The following is a 21,412-nucleotide window of genomic DNA, read 5'->3' as shown; positions in this document are numbered from 1 at the left end:
GTGCACACAGTGTTTTTAGGGGTCATTCAGAAGAATGAGAAAAGGAAATAATTGGAGCAGATGAGAAGGAGCCAAGAATAATACGAATTTTCCCTTCATTTCATCTTGGAGGTCTCCTTGCAACATCTTCCAAATATCTGAAGGTTCTTAGACCTTCGAGAGGTTACTGGTGATAACTGGTTTTTTTGTGTTTTTGTTTTGTTTGATTGGGGTTTTTTGTTTTTTTGTTTTTGTGGGTTTGTTGTTTTGTTTTTTTTATAGAAGCTGTGAGTATAAACTCCTCATGAGCTTCAAGTAGCTCACAGATGCTTGAGTGGAAACATTGATTTTCAGTGTTTAGGGAGGCTGGACTGTGGTTTTAGCCTGTAGGGTCGCTGTAGACAAGTTTCTGAGACCTTCTTGTGAGAAGGGAGGAGAGAGGCATTGTGTGTGTGTGTGTGTACATTTCTGAATAACCTCATGTTGTTTGAAGCATGCATTAGGCAGATCCGATTGAATCACAACGTGAAGCCTCTGAATAGGCAGGCAGGCATGTTTCTACAAGCCTTACTGTCTCCTACTTTTTCTGACCTGAATTTCTACTTGTGTTGGTAAGCTGTGTGTTGAATTCCAAGCACTTCTTTGTAGGGCTGGGGAGACAGGCTTTGCTACTTCTCCCTGATAAGGACATTCAATGTTCTTTTGTGCCTAGGAGAAAGGTTATTTTTAAAGTAGCCCTTGCTTTTCTCCCTCAGCAGCGCTTCACTGTTTTCAGGAAATAGCTTATGTCCGTGTTCTTCACCAAATCATTCCTAGGTGACTGTAATTTTATTTGTTTCACTTTTCCAAGTCTATTAACAAAAGTTTACATTTGTGCTACCATATTATGTATTGATTCATAGTTAAATGGTTTTCAGTGTTTCAAAGCAGCTCTACCTTTGTCAGGAAGCTGGTAGCATGAGCTAGGTAACTCTATGTCTGGAATTCTTACAATTATTTAGAAATACCAAACCAGAGAAGACTTTAGTCTTGCAGTCAGAGGACTGGGGATCATGTAAGAGGAATATCGTTGAAGAACTTTCAAATAATGGAGAAACTCCAAACAACTGCCTCCCTTGTACTTTCTTCTTTGTGATATTTGTTTATTGAAACTTCACCTGTTAAGCTGGACAGATAATATAGGGAAGCTAATGGAATAATGACAGAGTGGGAAGAATCTACTCTGACTAGTGAGAGATGCGAACACACAAAAATGTCAGTGGGAAAGCATTTCATAAGGTGAGAAGAACACATCACTGAAATGAATTCCTTTTAGTGTACAAGGACAAGTTCTGCTCAACCACATTCTCCATGAAAACACGTTTAGAGGGACAGGAGGGTTTTAGAAGGAACAGCAACAACTTGAAAAAAATAGACTTTTTTTAAATGACCAAAACTTGGACTTTGACTCCTGCTACTGAAGAGAATTATGGATTTTTTTTACTAGGAAGCTTGATAAGTGCAGTTACAGTTAAATTGTTTCTACAGCAAATATTGGGTTTATGAGACTAAAGCTTGGGTTTTGTTTAAGCGTATTATGGAGGTCAAACAAGTTGGATTTTTCGTTTCCTGGAATGATTTTAAATCACATTATAAAACATTGGAATGTCAGAATAATTACAGTCAAGTTTGTTTGCTTCACATGTTGTTGGGTAATGTAATGAAGACAAATACAGTGCTAGCATTCTTAAGGCTGAGCCGGTCTATCAATGGTGAATTTCAACTCCACCCATGTTTGTACAAGGTCACTGTACTTCAACATTTCTCATAGCACTTCTCAGGAATATTGTGCACCCCACATCTCACTGAGTGGGGTGTGGAATAGGTTAACTTATAATATGTCACTTAGAATATCCACCATCTAACTTTTTTTTTTTTTGCTTCTCTGCACCCCAAAAGCACAACAGCTAAAATTGAAAGTGATTTGATTGAGTGATTTAAGTGCCTTTTGTGAAAACAGTTAGTTATGGTGGTGATTTGCAGGAATTTACAATTTGTTGCATGTAATTTACAGAAGTTCAACTACCTATAATATAAAATAATAATCTTTGCAAATTATAAACATTATCATGATTTTTTAAGTTTATAATTTAGTAAAATCAGAGCAGCAGGTAAGTTAGCTTTTCAGAACTGAGACAGTCTTTACAGTTAGAAGTGATCCTGCAATATTTACTTGGGAAGTAGCAGTAAATTCTTAACCACAGAATTGCCTAACGTGTCAGCATACCGAGGGTACACCTGTTGGATTGGATCTTCAAAGCCTGATTTATGAATCCCACATGAACGTCATACTTTGTCACTTCACTTGGTCAAGATGGTGCTTTTGGTTGTGCACCTACAGAGCAGTGCTGTAACCACAGCAGTGATACTGGATGAAAAAAGCTGGATCCTTGCTCAGTCACTGGACACATCATGTGTATCCATGTCTTGGACATTGGCAGTTATATCATGCCCATAGGAGAGATCTGGAGACTTTCTGGATTTAGTCCCTTTGACTGACAAAATTAGTTCCCTCATTCTTCCTCAAGTTTCTTATCATCGGGTCAGTTGTTTCATATTCCTCTTTGCTGGCTTCTGTCAGTCCTATTTTGCAGGGCTGTGGTAGAGGGGGCCTGAGAGCCTCACTCATGACTGTGGATTCTGTGAGGCAGGGAGGTCAGTTCTGGTTTTCACCTTTAGCTGGTTTTCACCTTAAGGGCTGACTGCCTGTGGATCTAGGTTTCAAGTCTGTATTCCAAATAAGTCTAAATTCTAGTTAATTCTCCTGCCTTGTGATAGAGAGAACTGTGAGCCTCTGAACAGCAGTTTAGGTAGCTCAACGAACATGTTCAGGAGGGAGCCGAGTGAGAACCCTAGTCACAAGGATGCAGGTGGAATTTGTGTATGGTATTCAGTACCTAACAGTTGCACCGTTCTTGTATGCTCTAGTGCTTTTCAAATATTTACATTTCTTCTTGGCAGATAAAGTATGTCAGAAATAAGGCTACCTTGAAGAACATGCTGTGGACTACACAGTGTCGTGAGCAATAGGACAGTTACTGACCTTTGATTACAGTTGTAGCTGTAATAAAATTTCAAAGGAGTTGTTGTTTTGACTGGGTTTAAGAAAACTTTTCCCCTTTGTTTTTCTATAGAGTACAGCAGTGTCAAAGTGCGAGTCCCCAGATGGGCATACTTCACTGATGGTGACCTGTTCTCCTTAATTTTCCACCCATATCGTCAAAGCCTAGAAATTCTTTTTCCTGACCCTGATCGTAGTGTCAGTGATCACTGGATGTCACATATAACTGAATTTGAATATATTAATGAAAAAGAATATTGAAATAATAACTAACTTGTATGCAATTTATCAGTACAAATTACTTTTGGAATGCTTTATTTTCCATATTGTTTTGCGAAATGGAAATTAATTTGGGCACATAACTGTCTAGAGAAGGAAAGGCAGGGATTGAAGTACTTGCAGTTCTTTGGTTGTCCCCATTTTGTTGTCTGACAGTAGTACACCAACATATAAACTGTCACATTTACAGTTGTCATTGTCACATTATTCTCTGCCAACATTGCTCCAGCTGAGAGGTGAGGCTGGTGGCTCCCATGCTGGAACACTTTAGATCACTGCACCTGCTCGTTTCAGTGCTGCTGAAATGAAGATCGTGGTAGCAGCAACTTTAATCTGGTGAACTCCGATTGAAAGCAGCACGTTTTCCATATGCAGCCTGCTGCATGCTGAATGTTTCTTGTCACTGGTTTCTTGTCACTACAAGGGTAGCTCAGCAAAGGGACAATGAGCTGAATTTCACTACATTTTGGCATCACAGAACTGCTTTCCCAAAATTTGTTCAGCTATTCTTCTGTAAACCTAGGTCAGATATTCGCTTCCTCTCTAGACCTTTTTTTCCCCAGAAAGTATTATTTGGGCAAAATATGCTAAGCACTACAGGTTTGGGTGGTGGGTTTTTTGGTTGTTTGGTTGTTGTTGTTGTTGTTTTTATGAGCTAAATATCTATGTAAAAAGAGATATTAAAGAAGATATTGAATTAAGGTCATTGCTGGACTAATGTGAATCCTGTGATCTGCAGTCATTTACTAGGTTGTGGTGTTTAGTGTAGTAAATTCATGTAAGATGTGATCCAAAGTTTGTTGAAATAGGTGAAAACATCTTCATTGTCTGACTGGGCTTTTGTTCAAGCTGGATGATTTCCATGCTTATCATTAAACCCAAATGGTATCTCATGTGTATGAAAAGTTCAGGACTTCATTAATGTGTATTGTTCTGAAATTTTTTTTCATGCCTGTAAGAGAGAAAATGCTCCAACTTGGAATTGCTCAAGTATGTCTGCAACATTACACGTCCTCATTAGCAGTAAGGAGGCATGAACCTCAGGATATAATCTACCTAAAATGAAATAACTAGCTTGTTGGTAGAAGGGTTGTATTGGACTCCTAAGCCTCTGTCCTTTGGCAAACCATAGCAACTGAGTACCAGCTACATGTGTTACAGTCCACATTCTAGGCAAGAGAGCTGAATTTCCTGAATCTCCACCTTCTGGTGGACAGTAAGGCTAGAAACAAATAATTAGCTCCTGCAAAGTTATGTCTCTCTTTTATTACTGAATACTTCCTCATTTTTAAGTTTTAAGGACATGTAGGTAAAATCAAGGAAAAGTGAAAGTTTACTAGGCAAACTTATCTGATAGTGCCAAAGCCCAGCAAATCTTGCCAATGCAGTGGGACAGTATTTATTCAGAGTAAACTATCTTTCTTAGAACTTGTAAGAGCTTGAAAAAAAATCCTATATTTTAGCAAATACATCGAATATTCTGGTTCTAATAGTCTTGCAAAAAATGAAGTATACTGCTGAGTTTCACTTGCTATATGAATGCTTTTGGTTTTAATTTAAATACAAGCAAAACTTAAGTCTATAATTCAACATGTTTCAGCTGACCATTGTTAGATTCTCTCTGATACTCTTCTGTACTATCCATTTCCCAGTGTAATTATTTCAGACAGTTTATACATCTGTTTATCCAATAAGGGAAATGTAGAAGAAATTATTAGTTTTGGAAAAATAGTCAGCATTTAAGGAAGTTCATCGTATAAAATCATTATCACCTTTGTCTTTAGCAATTTGAATGGAACTTGGATATAAAGAATTGTAACTGGTAACCAATGTATCTCATTATTAGCAAGTTCACTAATGGCAACAGCTTCCTCAGCTGCAGCCTCGAGTGTTGATCCTCTAAGGGAGTCTGTCCGGAAGGAAATGCTGCTATCTGTGTTTTGCTTAACGTGTGTAAGCTTGCTAAGAGGAGTAATGAACACAGAAATGCTGTATTTTGTAGAATATATTCCTAGTTGAAATCTACTGTATCTAACATTCCAGTATGTCAGTGTTTTTTAGCAGCTCAATTTTTAAATAAGTTTTACAGAAGATAGTTAACGTTATGCAAGTCCTGTAAGTTGGTGAATTTCCTTCCTGGCAAGGCGAGGGGATATCTAGGGGCAGCAGTAGTGTTTCTTACCTGTAGCTGGCAATGGAAAAAGTCTGCAGTTAGCTGCAAAAGTTCAAAAAGCTTCTGAGTTACTAAGTAGCCATGAGATTGTTTCTGTAATCATCTCTCCCGAGGTTGGTATATTGTTTGGTGGGCACCCACTAAACGGGCAAATTGAATCAATTCAGAAACTTAAGTCACTGTTGACTGTTATTTCTGAAAACACCAAATTTTAGTGTGACTCATGTAGGTGAGCAAAGTGTGACCTGATCTTTCAAGAAGTGACTCAAAGTTGTTGGTAAGAGGGCGGAAGGGGTGACTGAGATACAAACATTGTACAGGCAATTAATTTAACATAGTTTGTCTCATAGCAAGAGAGTGTGCATATAAAGCTTCCTTTCTTTTCTTGCATAGGCTTTATGAAGTGAAGTATTTTGGGGTGAAATCTTTTAATTATTTTGTTCAAAGCTGTGGCAGTGCTTCCATTCAGGTGTGCTGCTTTACTCTAAGAGATATTTGTCACCATTCTGAACGGGCTGAGTCTAAAGTGTGTGGATATTCTTCTTTTGGGGTGAAAAGAGCTACAGTGATGAGGAACCTTCTCCAAACCAAGTTATTTCTATCTCATTAGTGGGGGAAGAGAAAATCAATTTGATTTTACATCAGTAAACAAGCTTATTTAGTCTAGATTTAATATTGTACTTCACTATAAACTAATCAAATTTGGCACAGAGAAAAGGGATTAACTGTCTTGCTAGCTGATTTATGAAGAGAAGCTCTTAGGAGATGCAGGTTGTTCAGTGAGTCATGTGAATCATCACAGCATACCCTTCTGTTGCTGCCCATCTCCCTTGTGTAGGACAGACCTTGCCTTCACAGTTTAGAGTTCCAGGATTTCTTTTGCTGTTCTCTCTCTGGATAACTAATCCCCACCCTTCCTACTAAGACAATGTGGGAAAACACAAAATGTTTCTCATTTTACTGCAAGGAATAAACTTGCACAAGTTAACACCTGGGAGTGACCTTTGTATATGTATTAACCTGTATTTTGTTTGAATATACATATGTAGAAATGTACTTTTGCATACACACATATATATGGAGAGAGAGATCTACATATATATATGGAGATAAATACATATGGTTATATATATATACAGTGTATGTTATGTATGTTTATATCTGTGTATATGTGTGCATGTAGGTATGTTTCTTAACCTTGGAATCACCGATAGATACTAATTATCACTCGGTAAAAAGTGAACCACTGATTTTTGCATCCCTAGAAGAGAAATAAAGATAAAGTTCTGGTGTGTTGGTTACTCAAGATATGTCAGCATCTGTCAGGGCTGTGTCAAAAATGCCTGATATCTGTCTTCTATGTAAGCTAGAGTGCTGAAATGATGGTGCTTGCTCAGCTATCTCTGTTATTCCACATCTCTGGCCTATATTTAAAAGCTTTACTTCCATAACTTATTTCAGATAATGAGGTGTTTACAAAATATCAAAATAGCTATACCAGTGTAAGATACCCACCAATATAATTGTGGTGGCTAATAGGGGCATGCAGTAGCATAAATATTTCCCTTCCTACCTAGGAAAAAGGTAACATGGATGTAAACAATGTTTTGAGGATTTTTATCTAACAGCTCTCACAGGGCTATTGGAGGCAATTGAAGACCTTAGTGCTGATAACTTCTAAGTTGCTCTTCTGCCTGTTACAGAGCTCCAGGACAGAACACATACCTGCAGTGTTATGCAGTGCTCTTTGTCATAGCCTTAAGTATTTGCTTTCATGAATGCCAAGATGGACTAGTGATACATTGACCCATGAAATCGAGCATCTGCAGCACCAGGCCACGTCCAGTTTTGTCACTCTTGCACGAGCGATGATAACTTTTGGCAAGCTTCTACTTGTGACAAAACCTTAAATAACCAGTTTGTGGCTTTCAGAATGTCTCGTTTCATGGGACTGTTCTGTTGAAAACTGCCAGCAGGGTTACCCTCAGAGCTTTTTTTTTTTGTAGGCAGAGCTCTGAAACCATGAACTTGTATTTCACGTTAAATGGAAATCAAAGCATGATTGTGTGTGTTCCCTTCACACATGCTAACAAGTTTTTCCTGTTGGCTTTTGGATTTTTATGTTTTTACAAAAAGGCAGAACATTGTTTACTTTCATATGGTAGGAAATATGGCCCATCGAGATTCTTTTCACCAATCCATGTAACGCAGGTCCTGTGAATTGACTGGATAGTTCCCAGTTTAAGCAAGAGAATGTGACTCAGCAAAAAATTCATCAGAATTTAACAGTGGAAATTCTATCACAACTTCCACAAGTTTGTTTTGTGTCCTGGCACTTTCGTGTGCTGCAGAGGATGATATTGGGTATTATCAGTGCTATTAAATCCTTTGAGTGATTATTTGGAACAATTTAATAGTAACATTACAAATCAAATTTCTTAATTATGAAATTGGGGTCTATGTTTTTTAGAGAAAGACAGATGAATTTTTGTGTGTCTTCATTTGAAAGGAAGCTTCCTTTGCTTTGTTGAACAATAGAGCATCAGCAACTGAAACCTGTCATTAAGTTGCTGCAGGGATAATAGTGAAATTATCCCTGTCTAATCTAAAGAAATGCAATTCAAGTATGCATTAAACCTTTGATCTGGGTCTGCATCTCCTAAGATCAGACAGTCTTCCTGAAACATCTCTAACTGAGTGATCTGATATGTGTATATAGAAGCAGAGATGGGAGTGGCATTTGAAGGATTTAAATAGCATCACATTTTTCAGCAGGAACCTCCTAGGAAGCTAAAATTGGTTAGAAAGAAGATACAAAACCAGTCTTTGATCAAAGAAGACAGCTGCTATGAAGGCCCTGATGCACAAGCAGTCCCATCCTGCTCAGTGAAACTGGGTTGCCTGCAGCAAGGTCTGTTTTCTAGTAAAGGTTCCCAGCATCAGGCCCCAGGGTATGAAAATCTATGGGTTTATGCGGAGTGGTATTCAGTGATAACTTTGGCTATGTGGAGGTGACTCCTGTTGACCTTACAGGAAATGTGTTTGCAGTTTATGGGATAATAATCAGATGGCTGCTGTGTTTGGGGATGCAGCTAGTCACTAAGAAATGAGTCTGCAGAAGTATAAAAGAAAAGAGAATTTACAGATATGGAGCTCCAAGAACACATAAGCTACACGGATATAGCTGCATTTGTTAAAAGAGAAATAATGTTGACATTCATTAATAAAGTTAGAAGCCTTGTTCTGCTCAGTTGAGTCAAAGATAATTTTGTTACTGATCTGAATAATAGCAGTGGCAGTCAGCCTTGGTTTAGAAAATGATATCAACAAAATCCATCATCCTAGCCTTACAAAAACATGCTGATAGAATGTTGCAGTAATATAGTCCAAGTTTATCTGAAGTATGACATTTGTCTAGAGCCACAAGTGCATTTTTTGGTTGCAGGTTCATATACTGCTGGGAAAACTTGTAAATATCTGTAAAAACATAGCACAACAAATTCTGAATTACTTGCATTGCTGTTACTGCTGTTACTTGCATTGTCAGGGTGTGTATATCTGTAGTTGGCAGAATGACACATCTGTGCCATGTGGATAGTAACTGTCAGAAGAAAATAAGGAAAGCATTGACAACTTTATTTCACATACTTGTTTTTCAAATTCTTGGGAGCATTTTGAAAGTATAGTATCTCTGATCCTTTAGATGAGAAAATAAGTAAATGTAAGCATAGTCCTTTTAGGGAAAGGCTAGATTTCCTACCACCCCTACCCCCTCAAGTGTCCAAGAGGTCTTATCATACTTCCAAATTCCTGGAGGAGGATTAGTACCTATGTGGGAGAAATATGGCATATGTGGGAACAGGATTTTCCATTAAGCCCAGCATACCTCTGCTGGGCTAGGCAGTACTTCAGTTTTGGAGCTTGCCTAAATGTCCTTAAAAACTCTGCCATACTGTCAGGAGACTCTGCTGCACGTGACATCTTGTGGATCCACATTCTACGTTCACTGGCTCTTGTTTATGGAATAGCTGGAGCTGCAATTGGCTGTAGCTGGGTGCTGGGCTATGGGTCCTGAGTGCCAAAATATAGAGGGTGCAGCCTCATGAGTATGGTAGAAGATGGCCAAGAAATTTGTATCTTGAGCTGACAGAACTGACACCCCACCCGTGCAATGAGGCTGATTACTTGTTATGCCTCATGGGCTGCTGGGTGTTTTTGTCCATTCTGATAGGTAAATACTCCTATGCCACTGGGTTTTGATGCTTAAAGCTAATGAGAAGGAAGAAATATGACCTACGTTTTTTAGTGCAGAAAATTCTTCTTTTATATCTCATTTGCAATAAGTACAGAAAACATAGCTGGGGATACTTTATTCATTGTGACAAAACAATGTGATTGATAAATACATAGAACTAGTTCAAACACTTTCAGTGCTCTGCTGACTTACTGTGTCACAAAAAAAGATAATTGTGTGTTTTCATCTTGAAAGTTTAGATGATGAACACGTTACATAATAGGAAATGTGTGTTCATGTCTTGTTAGGGAGATTTTGTGGTTTTAAACTTTCATTTTTCTTTGTAGAATTTAGAGTAGAATAGAATATTTCAGTTGGGAGTAACCTACAATGATCATCTAATCCAACTGCTTGACCAGTTAAGGGCTCACCGAAAGTTAATTAAAGCATGTTATTAATGGCATTGTCCAAATGCATCTTAAAAATTGACAGGCTAGGAAGCCTGTTCCAGTGTTTGACCACCCTCTGAGAAAAAAGTATAAACCTCCCCTGACACAGCTATTATGTGTCTCATCAGTGGATACCAGCGAGATCAACACCTCCCTCTCCACTTCCCCTCCTCAGGAAGCTGTAGAGAGCCATGGGGTCATCCCTCAGCCTCCTTTTCTCCAGACTAGGCAAGTCCAGAGTCCTCAGCTGCTCCTCATAGGACACTCCTTCCAGCCCTATCACCAGCTTTGTTGCCTCCTCTGGACACATCCAAGGACCTTCACATAAAGGGTGGGACCCAAAACTACACACAGCACTCCAGGTGGGGCTGCACCAATGCTGACTGCAGAGGGATAATCGCCTCTGGTGATGCTGTGTTTGATGCACCCCAGGATGTGGGTTGCACTCTTTGCTGCCAGGATGCATTGCTGACTCATACTATTGGAACATTTTCTTACTTTCCAAAACCTGCTTATAAAATTGCTCTCTTTGGTGCTATTTCAGTGAACTTTAAACAATTACCACATATTTAGCGTTTTAAGAAAATAAAGAAACAAAATGCATTTATCATGTTTTTCTTCCCTTCACAAAATCATAATCCTACCAAGCAAGCTTGATGCACACTAACAAAGTGACATCTCTAAATCTTTGCAGATTTTTAGCTATAGCACTATTGGACTTCCACATGCACGACACCAAACTATTCCCCACTCTCCTAACTCTGCGGTAGGAACTGTGAGATTCAAAGATCAACTTTCTGTTCGTCTATGCAGGTCAGAGTTTCCAGTAGTTCAGAACTTGACAGTTCTCATCTACCTTGCTGAGCTGGGACCTTGCTGGAAAGCAAAGGATATTCTTCAGAATCAAATAATTTAGACAAATCAAAAGAAATAAACATATGAATAAACATAATATAACATGGAGATCAGAGAGCAACTTGCATTTAGTTATGAGGTACTGAAGAGTAGCTGAATTAATTAGGGTTGCAGTTGTCATCCTTGTATTTATGTGCAGTATACATTTTGAAAAGGAAGATAGATGTTGCTTGTTGAAAGGGTTTGTTTCGTGATGCGAAATACTTGCTATAAATGTGCCACTTTGACAAAAGGGAGTAGTATGTGGAGGAGTTAAATGTAGAATGCTAAGCAGGGGATTTAAATTATTCACTGGCATCTTTGAGAGGTTTCTGTTGGAAAAATGTAGGAAAATAACACTTTCTTTTTAATCGCTCTCTTAAACTACTGGAACATATGGTAAGTCACAAACAAAACCATCTATCTATTGAAAGAAGTTAGCTGCCAGCCATGGTTTGAATTGTTAGTCTTTTGAAGCAATAGTCTTGTCCTGCAGGATGTTTCCATCAGAAGTTTCTGATAGCTCTGGACATGCATTAGGAATCCCTGAGACCTTATAAGCTGCTCAAAGTTTCTCTTGTCTTTTGTGCTAGCCACTAGGATTGTCAACTTTCTTAAAAAAAAGAAGTCCTAGCACATAATTCTAATAATTTTGACTTCTCAGCTCGTTGTTGACTGAGACATTTTAAAAACGAAATCAAGTTACCAGCAAGCTCTGGTAATCTGCCCTCTGTTTTAGGTAAAGTCCAGTCATAGAAGAATCAGCATGCTTTCCCAGTGTCCTCACAAGGAAATACCTATGACTAGGAAAAGTCCTGTATCTGAAGCACAAATACCATTTCAAGTGAATAGGAATGTTTTCAGGGTAGTGTAATTTCACAGAATGGAGCTCTGTCTGTAGGTTACAATGTACACTAGCAATAGGCTTTGCAGCTCCCCTACAAGAACAACCAGCCGTGCATCCTGACCTTCAATCTGGCAATCACCTGCTTCTTGCCAGGCTAGGCAGGGAACCTTCTTGCTGTGTTTCTCAGTCTACATGGAGTAGACATTATCTTCTTTGGCTGCTTGTCTGTCTCTCTGATTTGGAGCTGCCCGTCTGTATACTCAGTGGGACTTCCAAGTTCTAGTTCAATTCCTGTTGCAAAGTCTTCAAGTTTTACTTTGTTTTAAGCCCTTTTTTATTTTCACAGCAGTGCTATTTTTTTTTTTTTTTAGTTTCACATTGATGCAACAGAATGCAAATTCACATCACTAATTGGAAGATAGATCCAGCTTCAGTGACATTCTTATTCTTTTGATGAAGCAATGAGCCAAAATTTGGATCTCATAATATCTGTTTTCCTGCAGTCCATCAGAGACTCGTGTAAGTGGATTTTCAAGACTGTAAGGACACATTGTTCCTACTGCAAGAAGAAAATTATGATAGAATCACTTACTTAATTTGTGTACTTCATTGGCATGTCTTGTTTCGTGAAATACAGAAGAAATCAAAAGAAGTAGACTTAGGAGTGACTTTAGAGGCTTTTTCAGCCAAATACAGCTCAAAGCACCCTGTGTGGCACTGTCTCTAGGTGATTTTTCTGTAGAACCTTATCCTCTTCCTTTCTTGGTCTTTCTCCTTTTTCTCTTTGATCAATTTTTGTCTGTCCTTTTCCCTTTATATTTACTGAAACAACGCCTAGTAAACCCCTGAGCAAATTCTCATCTCTTGTCTTGAGCAGTGATAGATGTATTTGTACTCGCTAAAGACTTCTTCGTGTTTCTGAATGCTACTCTATTACTTGCACAGAGAACAGTAATTTCAGACAAACTACCTTAAATAACAAACTTTTCCCTTCAGCTTATGATAGACATATGTAAAGACAGAAATAGATTTAAATGCATTTGTCATAGTGCAACATCTGGCAAGGAAAGTATCAGGTTACGAATGCTTTGGATGTGGAGCAGTCTACTGTCTTTGTAGCTCTACAGAAAAAGAAAAAGCTTTCCTTTGCTGACTGCTTGTGAGGCTTTTAAAAAACAAACCAGTCTCAAATTTTAGTTGTATTTCTTAAATACTGGACTCTTTCAAAAATACCATGCATACATTACACTGAGGTAAAGGTGTGCACATTACCTGGCTTCAGCAGCTCCCAGAGACCTGCAAACTGATTTTTCGTAAAGCTGAACAGATTGCCCTCCCAGTTCAACAGAGTGTTTCATATTGTGTGTCCTTAATTACGTCTCTGTGTGCAAGCAGAAGATTGCTGCTAGCAGGAGACCAGGGCAGTGCAGACTGCATGTGGCCACTGTTCACAGACTGTTCCATTTCTTTTCAGATGGAAAAGTTCTGGGGTCAGTTTTTACGGTATTGAAACATTTTCTTGAGGATGAAGCATTCAGGTGTTTATTATTGCTTCCTTATGGAGCAGAAATGTATTGGAAACATTGAAAAGAATGCAGATGTTGTTAAGTGTGTTTAGAGAGGCATTGCCTTCTCTTGGCTTTTCTAAGGAAGGTGTATGTATACTTGCAGTTAACACTGTTTAGAATTCTGTTTGTTTGATGTGGTTGGGGCTTACATCTCTTTGTTAGAGCATAGAATCTTCTTATTATGTGAGAGTATGTGTTAAACCTCATCTGTATGAGAAGTGAAGATTAGTAATCCTCTGCAGTAGCTATATTATATTTACATTTTACACTTCAACAGTCCCTTTGGTTATGGTTGCATGACTTGTAAAGGCAGAGGCTCACATATAATATTTTCAGTTGTGGGAGTGAGCTGAGCTTGTGTTTATGGAACACAAATGCTGCTTATGCAGTTCATATTTCAAATACCTGTAGCTGGTCATGCTTCAGCCTCTGCTAAGCCATTTTCTTAGGATGCAGTTTTGTTACTGATATAAACTGATGAGATTGTGGTACTGGCATTATTGATGCTCCTTCCGTTGTTTCCCTGGTTCCTGCATTATGCTTCTGAAGGAAAAGCTGCAGGAACTACTTGGCAGGAGGGAAGAACATTGTGTCACCTCAGTGACAGCCAGCAGTGAGATCTGCTGAGCTGTATTATCAGACTGTGCTATAAAGGTGCCCCTGCCAAATGGAGTACATTCACATTTTGGCTGAGTCAGTGGGTGGATAATGTGGCTGATGCAGTTCTGGAGTAAGGGCAGGTGTGAGGAAAGCGTAACCAGACTGAAAGGGAAGGAAGCAAATCAGTGGGACCCTCTCCATCTTTAGAGGCACAGATCTAAATAGGTGTATGCCAGGCTGTGAAACAAGTATTTGAGGTGAATTTAGATGTGCATTCACTTTTCGTTTTTTAAATGGGGGACTTCTAAAACATGCCTGTGGTCTGACAAGCCAGCTTAGAAGATAACCATCACAGGGCTTTGTTCTCACTCGGCATGTGGGGTCTGAATATTTTTTTGGGGTGGGATTTTGTTCTTGGGATCTGTTTGGAATGAGTGGACAGTTCAGGTTAGGCTTTCAGTTCCTTTAGTTCCAGGATGAAGGGGCTGTAGGACAGGCAGTGCAACACATCTCAGTCACCAGCCAGTGCACAGAGTGGTGCCTGCTGTCATTTCCTTCACTTGCAGGCAGGAGGACAGAAACCCAGGGAACACCTTATCTCCAGAAGATGGGAGCTAGAGTCTAGAGCAGAAGACTAACCTTCTGCATCTACTTTGAGAGCACGAGATACCCAGCAACATGCCTGCTGACAGTGTGGAGAAATTTGAAGCTGAGAATGTGTCTGCTTTGTACCATTTATATTGACTGGGCTAATGAAATAAGGTGGAGAAGTTGTCTTTAATCATGGCTATTTAACAGCTCCTATTAATATTGCTACTTGAGTCATCTTGCATATAGTATAGTAGAAGTAATATTCATTTATCCTATTTGAGTTAGATAAGTCCTGGACTAGTGAGTTTTTTGCATGGTATTGAATATCTTGATTAAAATAGTACAGAATAATGAAATGCTCCTACCATTTAGTAATAAAGAGACCACATGCTATGCTCCTCTGGTTCAGCAGCTGTCAGTAGGCAAGCCTTTCTAGTACAGAAGAACTTCTGAAAACAGATTCAGGAACCATAGAGAGGGGAAAAAAAGAGAAGGAAACTCTCACCTGTTGGAAGTGATGAGAAGCTTCCAAGGAATTTTGGATAGAGGATGTGATCTGATTTTGCTAAACCTCTGCTCCAGTCTGGACATGATTTATGATGGTAACATCCTCATTTTCTCATTCTGCTGATAAATGAGCAATGGGATTTCTCTTGTTACTGGAGAACATACTACTCTCTCATATTACTTGTGTGGGAAACGGAAATCCTAGAACAGAATAGTTTTTAGTGTGACCAAAGACATGAAAAGTAAAGTGTCTGAAAGCTGGAAGTCAGGTAAAGTCTGAACAGAAGCAAGCAGATATTTTTTAAGTGAAAACAGTTAATTAACTATGGGAACAATTTGCAAAGACTAGCAGATTCTCTGTTATTATCAGTTCAGGAATGGAGCTTAGAAGGAAAAAAATTTGAAGAAACTCTACTCCTGAGAGGAATTAATTCAGGGATGCTGAAGGTCAGAACAGATAATCCCAGTGGTCCCACCTGGCCAGACCTGAATATGTCTTTTTCCAAAGCAGTCTGAAAGTCTGGCTATCCTCCTGTTACCTGTTGCAAATCAGTATAAAAAAAATGAAAACTAGGGCAGAAAGACAGAATACTTAGGCTACAATAGACTTGCTTCATAAATTAGGCTACTGGTTAAATTGGGCTGAGTGATTAGCTCATTTTAGACAGTTTCGTATGTCACAATGGACATCCTATTTTGGCTGCTTTTTAATTCTAATAAAGACATCAGCTCTGAATATCAGGATAAAATTGAAATGTCTCTGGGGATTTTTTTCTGTCTTAGTTTTTTGAGTAGAAATATAGATTAACAGTAAAACCAAACCCAGAGAAATGATGTTCAGAAAACAATCACCCTTCTAAAAATAGGGGAGACAATAATTGAATTATAATAGGAGACCATTAGCTCTATCAGAGTTTTCCCATCACATTTAAAGATATATTAGGAACATATTATGTAAAGATTTTCCTCTGAAACTTCACAGTGGATATATGTTTTGATGGTGTATCTCAGTGTCTTCTGGTGTGCTGAAAGGTATTAAACCCGAAATATTTTGTTGCTGAAGCAGTCTGTCCTGTAAGACTACAAATGCTTTCCCAAAGGGGTGTATGAATAGCCTCCAACCAAGCTTTTCTAAACATGGTACCTCTGACAATATGAATACTGTTTTCAGGTTCCTTTCAGTTGCATCAGACTCTGGAAACCTTGGAAGCATCAAGGTACGAAGTAAAGTTTTATGAAGAGGACTATCCACCTCCATAGTTTGTCAAATGAGAATGTGTATTTCTCCACGGGGCTCTTGACAGGAGTTCGGATCCTCCGCATAGGCTAGTGAGGGAGGGAGAACTGACACTGCTCTCTGTGCCGTGTTGTCTTTGCTCAGTGTTTCATGTGGCTGAATGCTGGGAGCTTTTAGAGCTCAGAGTAAGCACAGATGAGAGCTGCAGCAGGATTGTGAGGCTGACGCACTCCTGCGGCACAGATCCAGTTGTAGAGGGACACAAAGGTCCTGTGGTTTTCTTGGGGAATAATCAGCTGGCTTCTGTTGTGGCAGATGCTCTGAGCATCCGTCTTACACAACAAGGCATAATTTAATAGGATTTTAAATGTAACTAATGCTCTTGTTTTAGTTTATAGACTTGAATCAAATCACTTGGGGGAGGAGGAAATGCTACTTTTTTGGCTTAAAATTTTCAGGCTATTTTGTTTAAATTTATGCAGCTGGTACATCCACAGCTGATAACTCATACAGATGTCATGTGGAGAAATTGTAAGGCTTATGGCTAAAAAAACCCCAATCCAATCTATTTCACTTCAACATCTTAATTAGTTTTATAAAAATAAAAGGAGAGATGAGGAAATATGTGTTTGTGGGAGAATTTTCATGGTGTGAACTGTAAAATAATAGGGATCTGATTAAATCTAAGTTGCAGTTAAACTGCTGCTCAGTGTACAGGGTGCTGGAAGACACTGTACTGGAAGGTACAGCAGATGAAAATGGGTACATGTGGCTACATCTGTACTGGTGCATGACCTGGCCCTGAGAAATGGAGCTCTCTAGCACTCTGAAATAGTTTGAAGAATGGTTGCTGGCACAGACAGCTTTGGCCAAGGCCAACTTGGAGTCTCACAAACAGCTCATGGCCATGATTTAGATGTTACAGCATGCCGGGGGTCATTCCCAGTGTACAGTTTGTATGCAGCCACTCTGAGAGGCTGCAGATTTAACAGGCTTGGCCAGATGAGGCAAACTGGCTTTGGGGTGACAGGGCTGGACCAGCCACTACGTATTTTGCTAGTTCCTCTGACTAGTGCAGGAGGAATTTCGTGTTAGTTTTAGCAGTACTCCACTGTAAGGAAATGACCTCTCTCACACATAATTTTAGATTTTTTTTTTGTTGAAAGACAGGAAAATATGTTGGTCTTTCACTTCTACGTTTGGAATTTTTAGGACCATAGTAAAAGGTGTGTTGTCTTGGGTAACAGCAGTGATGATGATGTGATGATTTTGCTGTTGTTGATAATGTATTAGTTGCATGCAATTTTAGGAGCTGCCTTCTTGTATGAAAAAGCAATCCTTTCACATATGCCTAAGAAACCCCACTAGTATATGCAAAGAAAGCAAAAAGGGTATGACAATGAGACACAAATTTACTATGCAGTAAATTTCACTTCTTAAGAAATACGGTAATTGTTTAAGAGCACTGTTTTTGCAGTTTCTTGGGATGCCTGCCCTCTTGTTTCAAGGAAATAATGATTCCATCAGTATTTCCTTCAAAAGTTAGTAATTTTTGTGATGCATTTATATAGACAGACTGGGTTGTGTGACAAGAACAGCTAGCACATGCACTTTAAAAATCCTCTAATTTCCAAATAGTATCTAGGTCATATGATACCCAGAGGCATGATTCATCCACCTGGGCTTTATGCCAGCCAGCAACTGCATGGATCCAACACTCTAGGAAAACTGTAAAATTCTTAAAGATGATTTTTTTTTTCAAATAACACTACAGCATCTAATTTATAGTTCCTTTCTGAAATAATTAATTTTATTACGCAGATGCAACAAGTACAGAATGGACTGAAAAGAATGCAGAGCAGACCTAGCTGAAGGATACCAGGTGGCTTTCCTTGGCCATATAGACTTGATTTTCAAAGGTTGTTGTCTCGATATAAAGTCCTATTGGAGGCAGAAGTAGTCTTTACCCGAGTGTATCTGCTTGAAGCCCAACTAGCCATTAAGGGCTGATCTTAGAGTCATAGGATCATTAAGGTTGGAAATGACCTCTAAGATCATGGAGCCAGCCAATCTTAGCTACAATGACCTAAAAACTGCCAGTGTTCTGCCACTGTTAGGCTTTTGTATAAAGATGATAATCTCTTTGAGGGGCTAAACCCCCATACATTCAGTACAAACCTCATGCTATTTTTGTTTTTTGCAAAAAAGTTAATTCTCAAGAGATGATGTCATGCTTGCTTGAAGGCATATATATTATGCAGACAGACACTCTTAATTAAAGATTCAGCAAGCTTTGCTCAGGAGAATGTAGAGCTGTGTTTTAAAATATGTGTGGATGCCTAGGAAAACAAAAATGTGTGTACCTGGGTTGGGGTTTTTTTCAGATGTAATGACATGTTTCTCTCAATGAACACTTATAGGAGTAAATTCTTCTGGGACTTGCAAGGTTGTTTATCTTGCATTTCTAGGTGCCTGTATACTTTAAAAATGTAGCCCCTAATGACATTGAAAACTAAATGCCTCTTTTAACTTCTACTTCTGATGAGACCCTTACATGGTCTGTATTACATGTCTGTATTATGGTGGACTTGCTATGACTATTGTTTTTTTCTTTCTTTTGTCTAGATAAAGAAGAGGCAACAGGATGTGGTGAGGTTTCTGGAAGCCAATCGCATAGAGTTTGAAGAAGTGGATATCACCATGTCAGAGGAGAAAAGACAATGGATGTATAAAAACATTCCTGAGGATAGGCAGCCTGCACAGGGCAATCCACTGCCACCACAGATATTCAGCGATGATCGGTACTGTGGAGTAAGTAGCTGTCATGGTTCCAACAGATGATGTATGAATATATCACAGCTGGCCATTTAAAAATCTGGGACTTGCTGTTATGCTTTCTCTAATAGTATCAGAATTAATGGGGTAGTAGGACCAGATAATGATCATACTGGGAAAATTCAAGTCATTCATCTGTAAATCCTAAGGTTATCTGGGGGATTCCCTCCACAAATGTAAAAATTGGCAATGTCACGTGCTTCACATACAACCTGTTGATGCTAAAGTTCCTTGTGAGACTGCTGTGACTTGGGGACTTGTGGTTTTCTTCCTACTTAGGTCTAGTCAAAGCACAAAAATTCAGAGGAAATCTTTGGCACAGTGAATGAGAACATTGTCTAGATTGAGTTATATTGTCATTGTAATTAAGCTCCTTCTCTGCTGCTGTCATAGTGTAAATTTCATTTATGCTTAGAGTGTCTTTATGCATCAGTCTCTAGGATAAATGAATAGTGAATCTGACAACTGATTTATGGATGGACTCTTTTTTTTGGTGTAAGCTTCTACATCCACCAGTGCAAGCTGAAGCAGGAACCTTTGATATGTACATTCAAACTGGTTCTAACTTAGTTCCTGCCACATCCAACAGTGCTGTAACAAAGCTGCTTCTGGCTGATGTATTGTTCAGATCTGATGAGATCTTGTTGACTGCCGTGCAATTGTTAATTTAATGTAGGAAGTAGTTTAATATCCTCTGCAACAAACAGATTGAGTATGATGCAGCAGCTAACTGGCTTCTTGAAGTGAGGTATTTAACATCCTTCCCATATGCTTTGTATTGGCCTTACTTGTTTACCTCAGCAGTATAACTCATATATATTTTCTTACTTCTGGGTAAGATCTGTCAGTCAAAGGGATGTATCTGGGATGTGGAAGGGATTTTGACCCTCACTTATGAGGCAGCCCCTCACAAATAACAGCATTTACATTGCTTTATGTGATTTTAGTTTGCCTGGGAAATACAACATTTTAAGCTGTTTTTTCTTACCATTTCAGCTTGTCTTAATATTGTGTTTTAACCTGGTCTTAGAATTTGCTGTTTGGAATTAGAAAGGCAGAAGATGTCATGCAACATGTGAGATGATCTCATTAATCTGTCTGCTGAGCTGATAGCCAGTTTGGTTGAGCAGAGTTAATCCTATTACTAGACTTCACTGTCTGCATAAACATCTTTAAAGAGCAAACATGCTTTGAAGGAAACTATATTTTCTAGGAGGAAAGAAGTATGCACAGGGTCTCCAACATTTATCAGTTAGCCTGCTGCATTAGTTGATGAAGTTCTTAGGTAATGTTGATGAAGTTCTTAGTTCTTAGTAAGTGTGGAGGCAAAACATGCAGGAGACAAAGGAGGTCAATGCTGGAAAGGAGGGTAAAATATCACAATTACATAAAGTCAGCAGACATTGCACATATTGTCTCTTTGTCATTCCACAGTTAGTGTTTTTATGTGTTTGTTTTGACATAAATAACTAAAACATAATCTCTATTAAGTAACTTTAACTGAAAAAATACCCACTGCATTTTCTGTTAGTTGAGTTAGTGAAATTTGTACCTTAACATTCCTGATTTGTGTCCAGGCAATTTTTAATCCAGTTTTCTTTATTAACAAACTCTGTCTGTTTTTCTTCCTGGCAGTTCTATAATCTCACTAGAAAACTGTCTGTGTACTTACTCTGTTTTATACGTTGTCATTGACGATTCAGATTTACTTCAGATACAAACTGGTTGGGTCTATTGCTGTTCCTCTAAATGTATGGGGGCTAGACAGTGCAAAGCAAAATAGGTACACTTTTTATTTTGTTCATGTTATTTTAATAGGCATTTACAAGCACATGGTGTATGAGCCCTGACTCAGTGTCATGTTCATAGCTATACTGGTTTTTCTGTGTTAGTATTAGTATTAATAGTTTTTTTGGATTTTTTTCTACCCATTTTCTATTTTGTAGAAAACCTCAGCAATGTGCACAAGTGTTTTATCTTAGAATAGATTTTGTCTGACACTGCCATTTGAAATAATCACTTTTCAGAACATAACTGCAGGATAGAGGAGGTTTGTCTTTAGTGGTTTCAGTAAGTATCCAAAAAGTATTTGTGTCACCCATTTGAACATCTGACTCAA

General features: G+C 38.7%; 1 protein-coding gene across 1 annotated transcript in view; it reads left to right on the top strand.

The window, feature by feature from the left end:
• Positions 1-21,412, top strand: part of SH3BGRL2 (SH3 domain binding glutamate rich protein like 2) — a 53,180-nt gene that overhangs the window by 15,087 nt on the left and 16,681 nt on the right. Inside the window, exon 4 of the mRNA XM_064647397.1 lies at positions 19,084-19,269. Within this exon, the coding sequence (XP_064503467.1) occupies positions 19,084-19,269 (186 nt within the window). The remainder of the gene's footprint in view (positions 1-19,083; positions 19,270-21,412) is intronic.

The sequence above is a fragment of the Pseudopipra pipra genome, chromosome 3 (assembly GCF_036250125.1).
Source record: "Pseudopipra pipra isolate bDixPip1 chromosome 3, bDixPip1.hap1, whole genome shotgun sequence".
NCBI classification, from domain to species: Eukaryota; Metazoa; Chordata; class Aves; order Passeriformes; family Pipridae; genus Pseudopipra; species Pseudopipra pipra.
The sequence above is the reverse complement of the archived record's forward strand: the minus strand, read 5'-3'. Positions and strand labels throughout refer to the sequence as shown.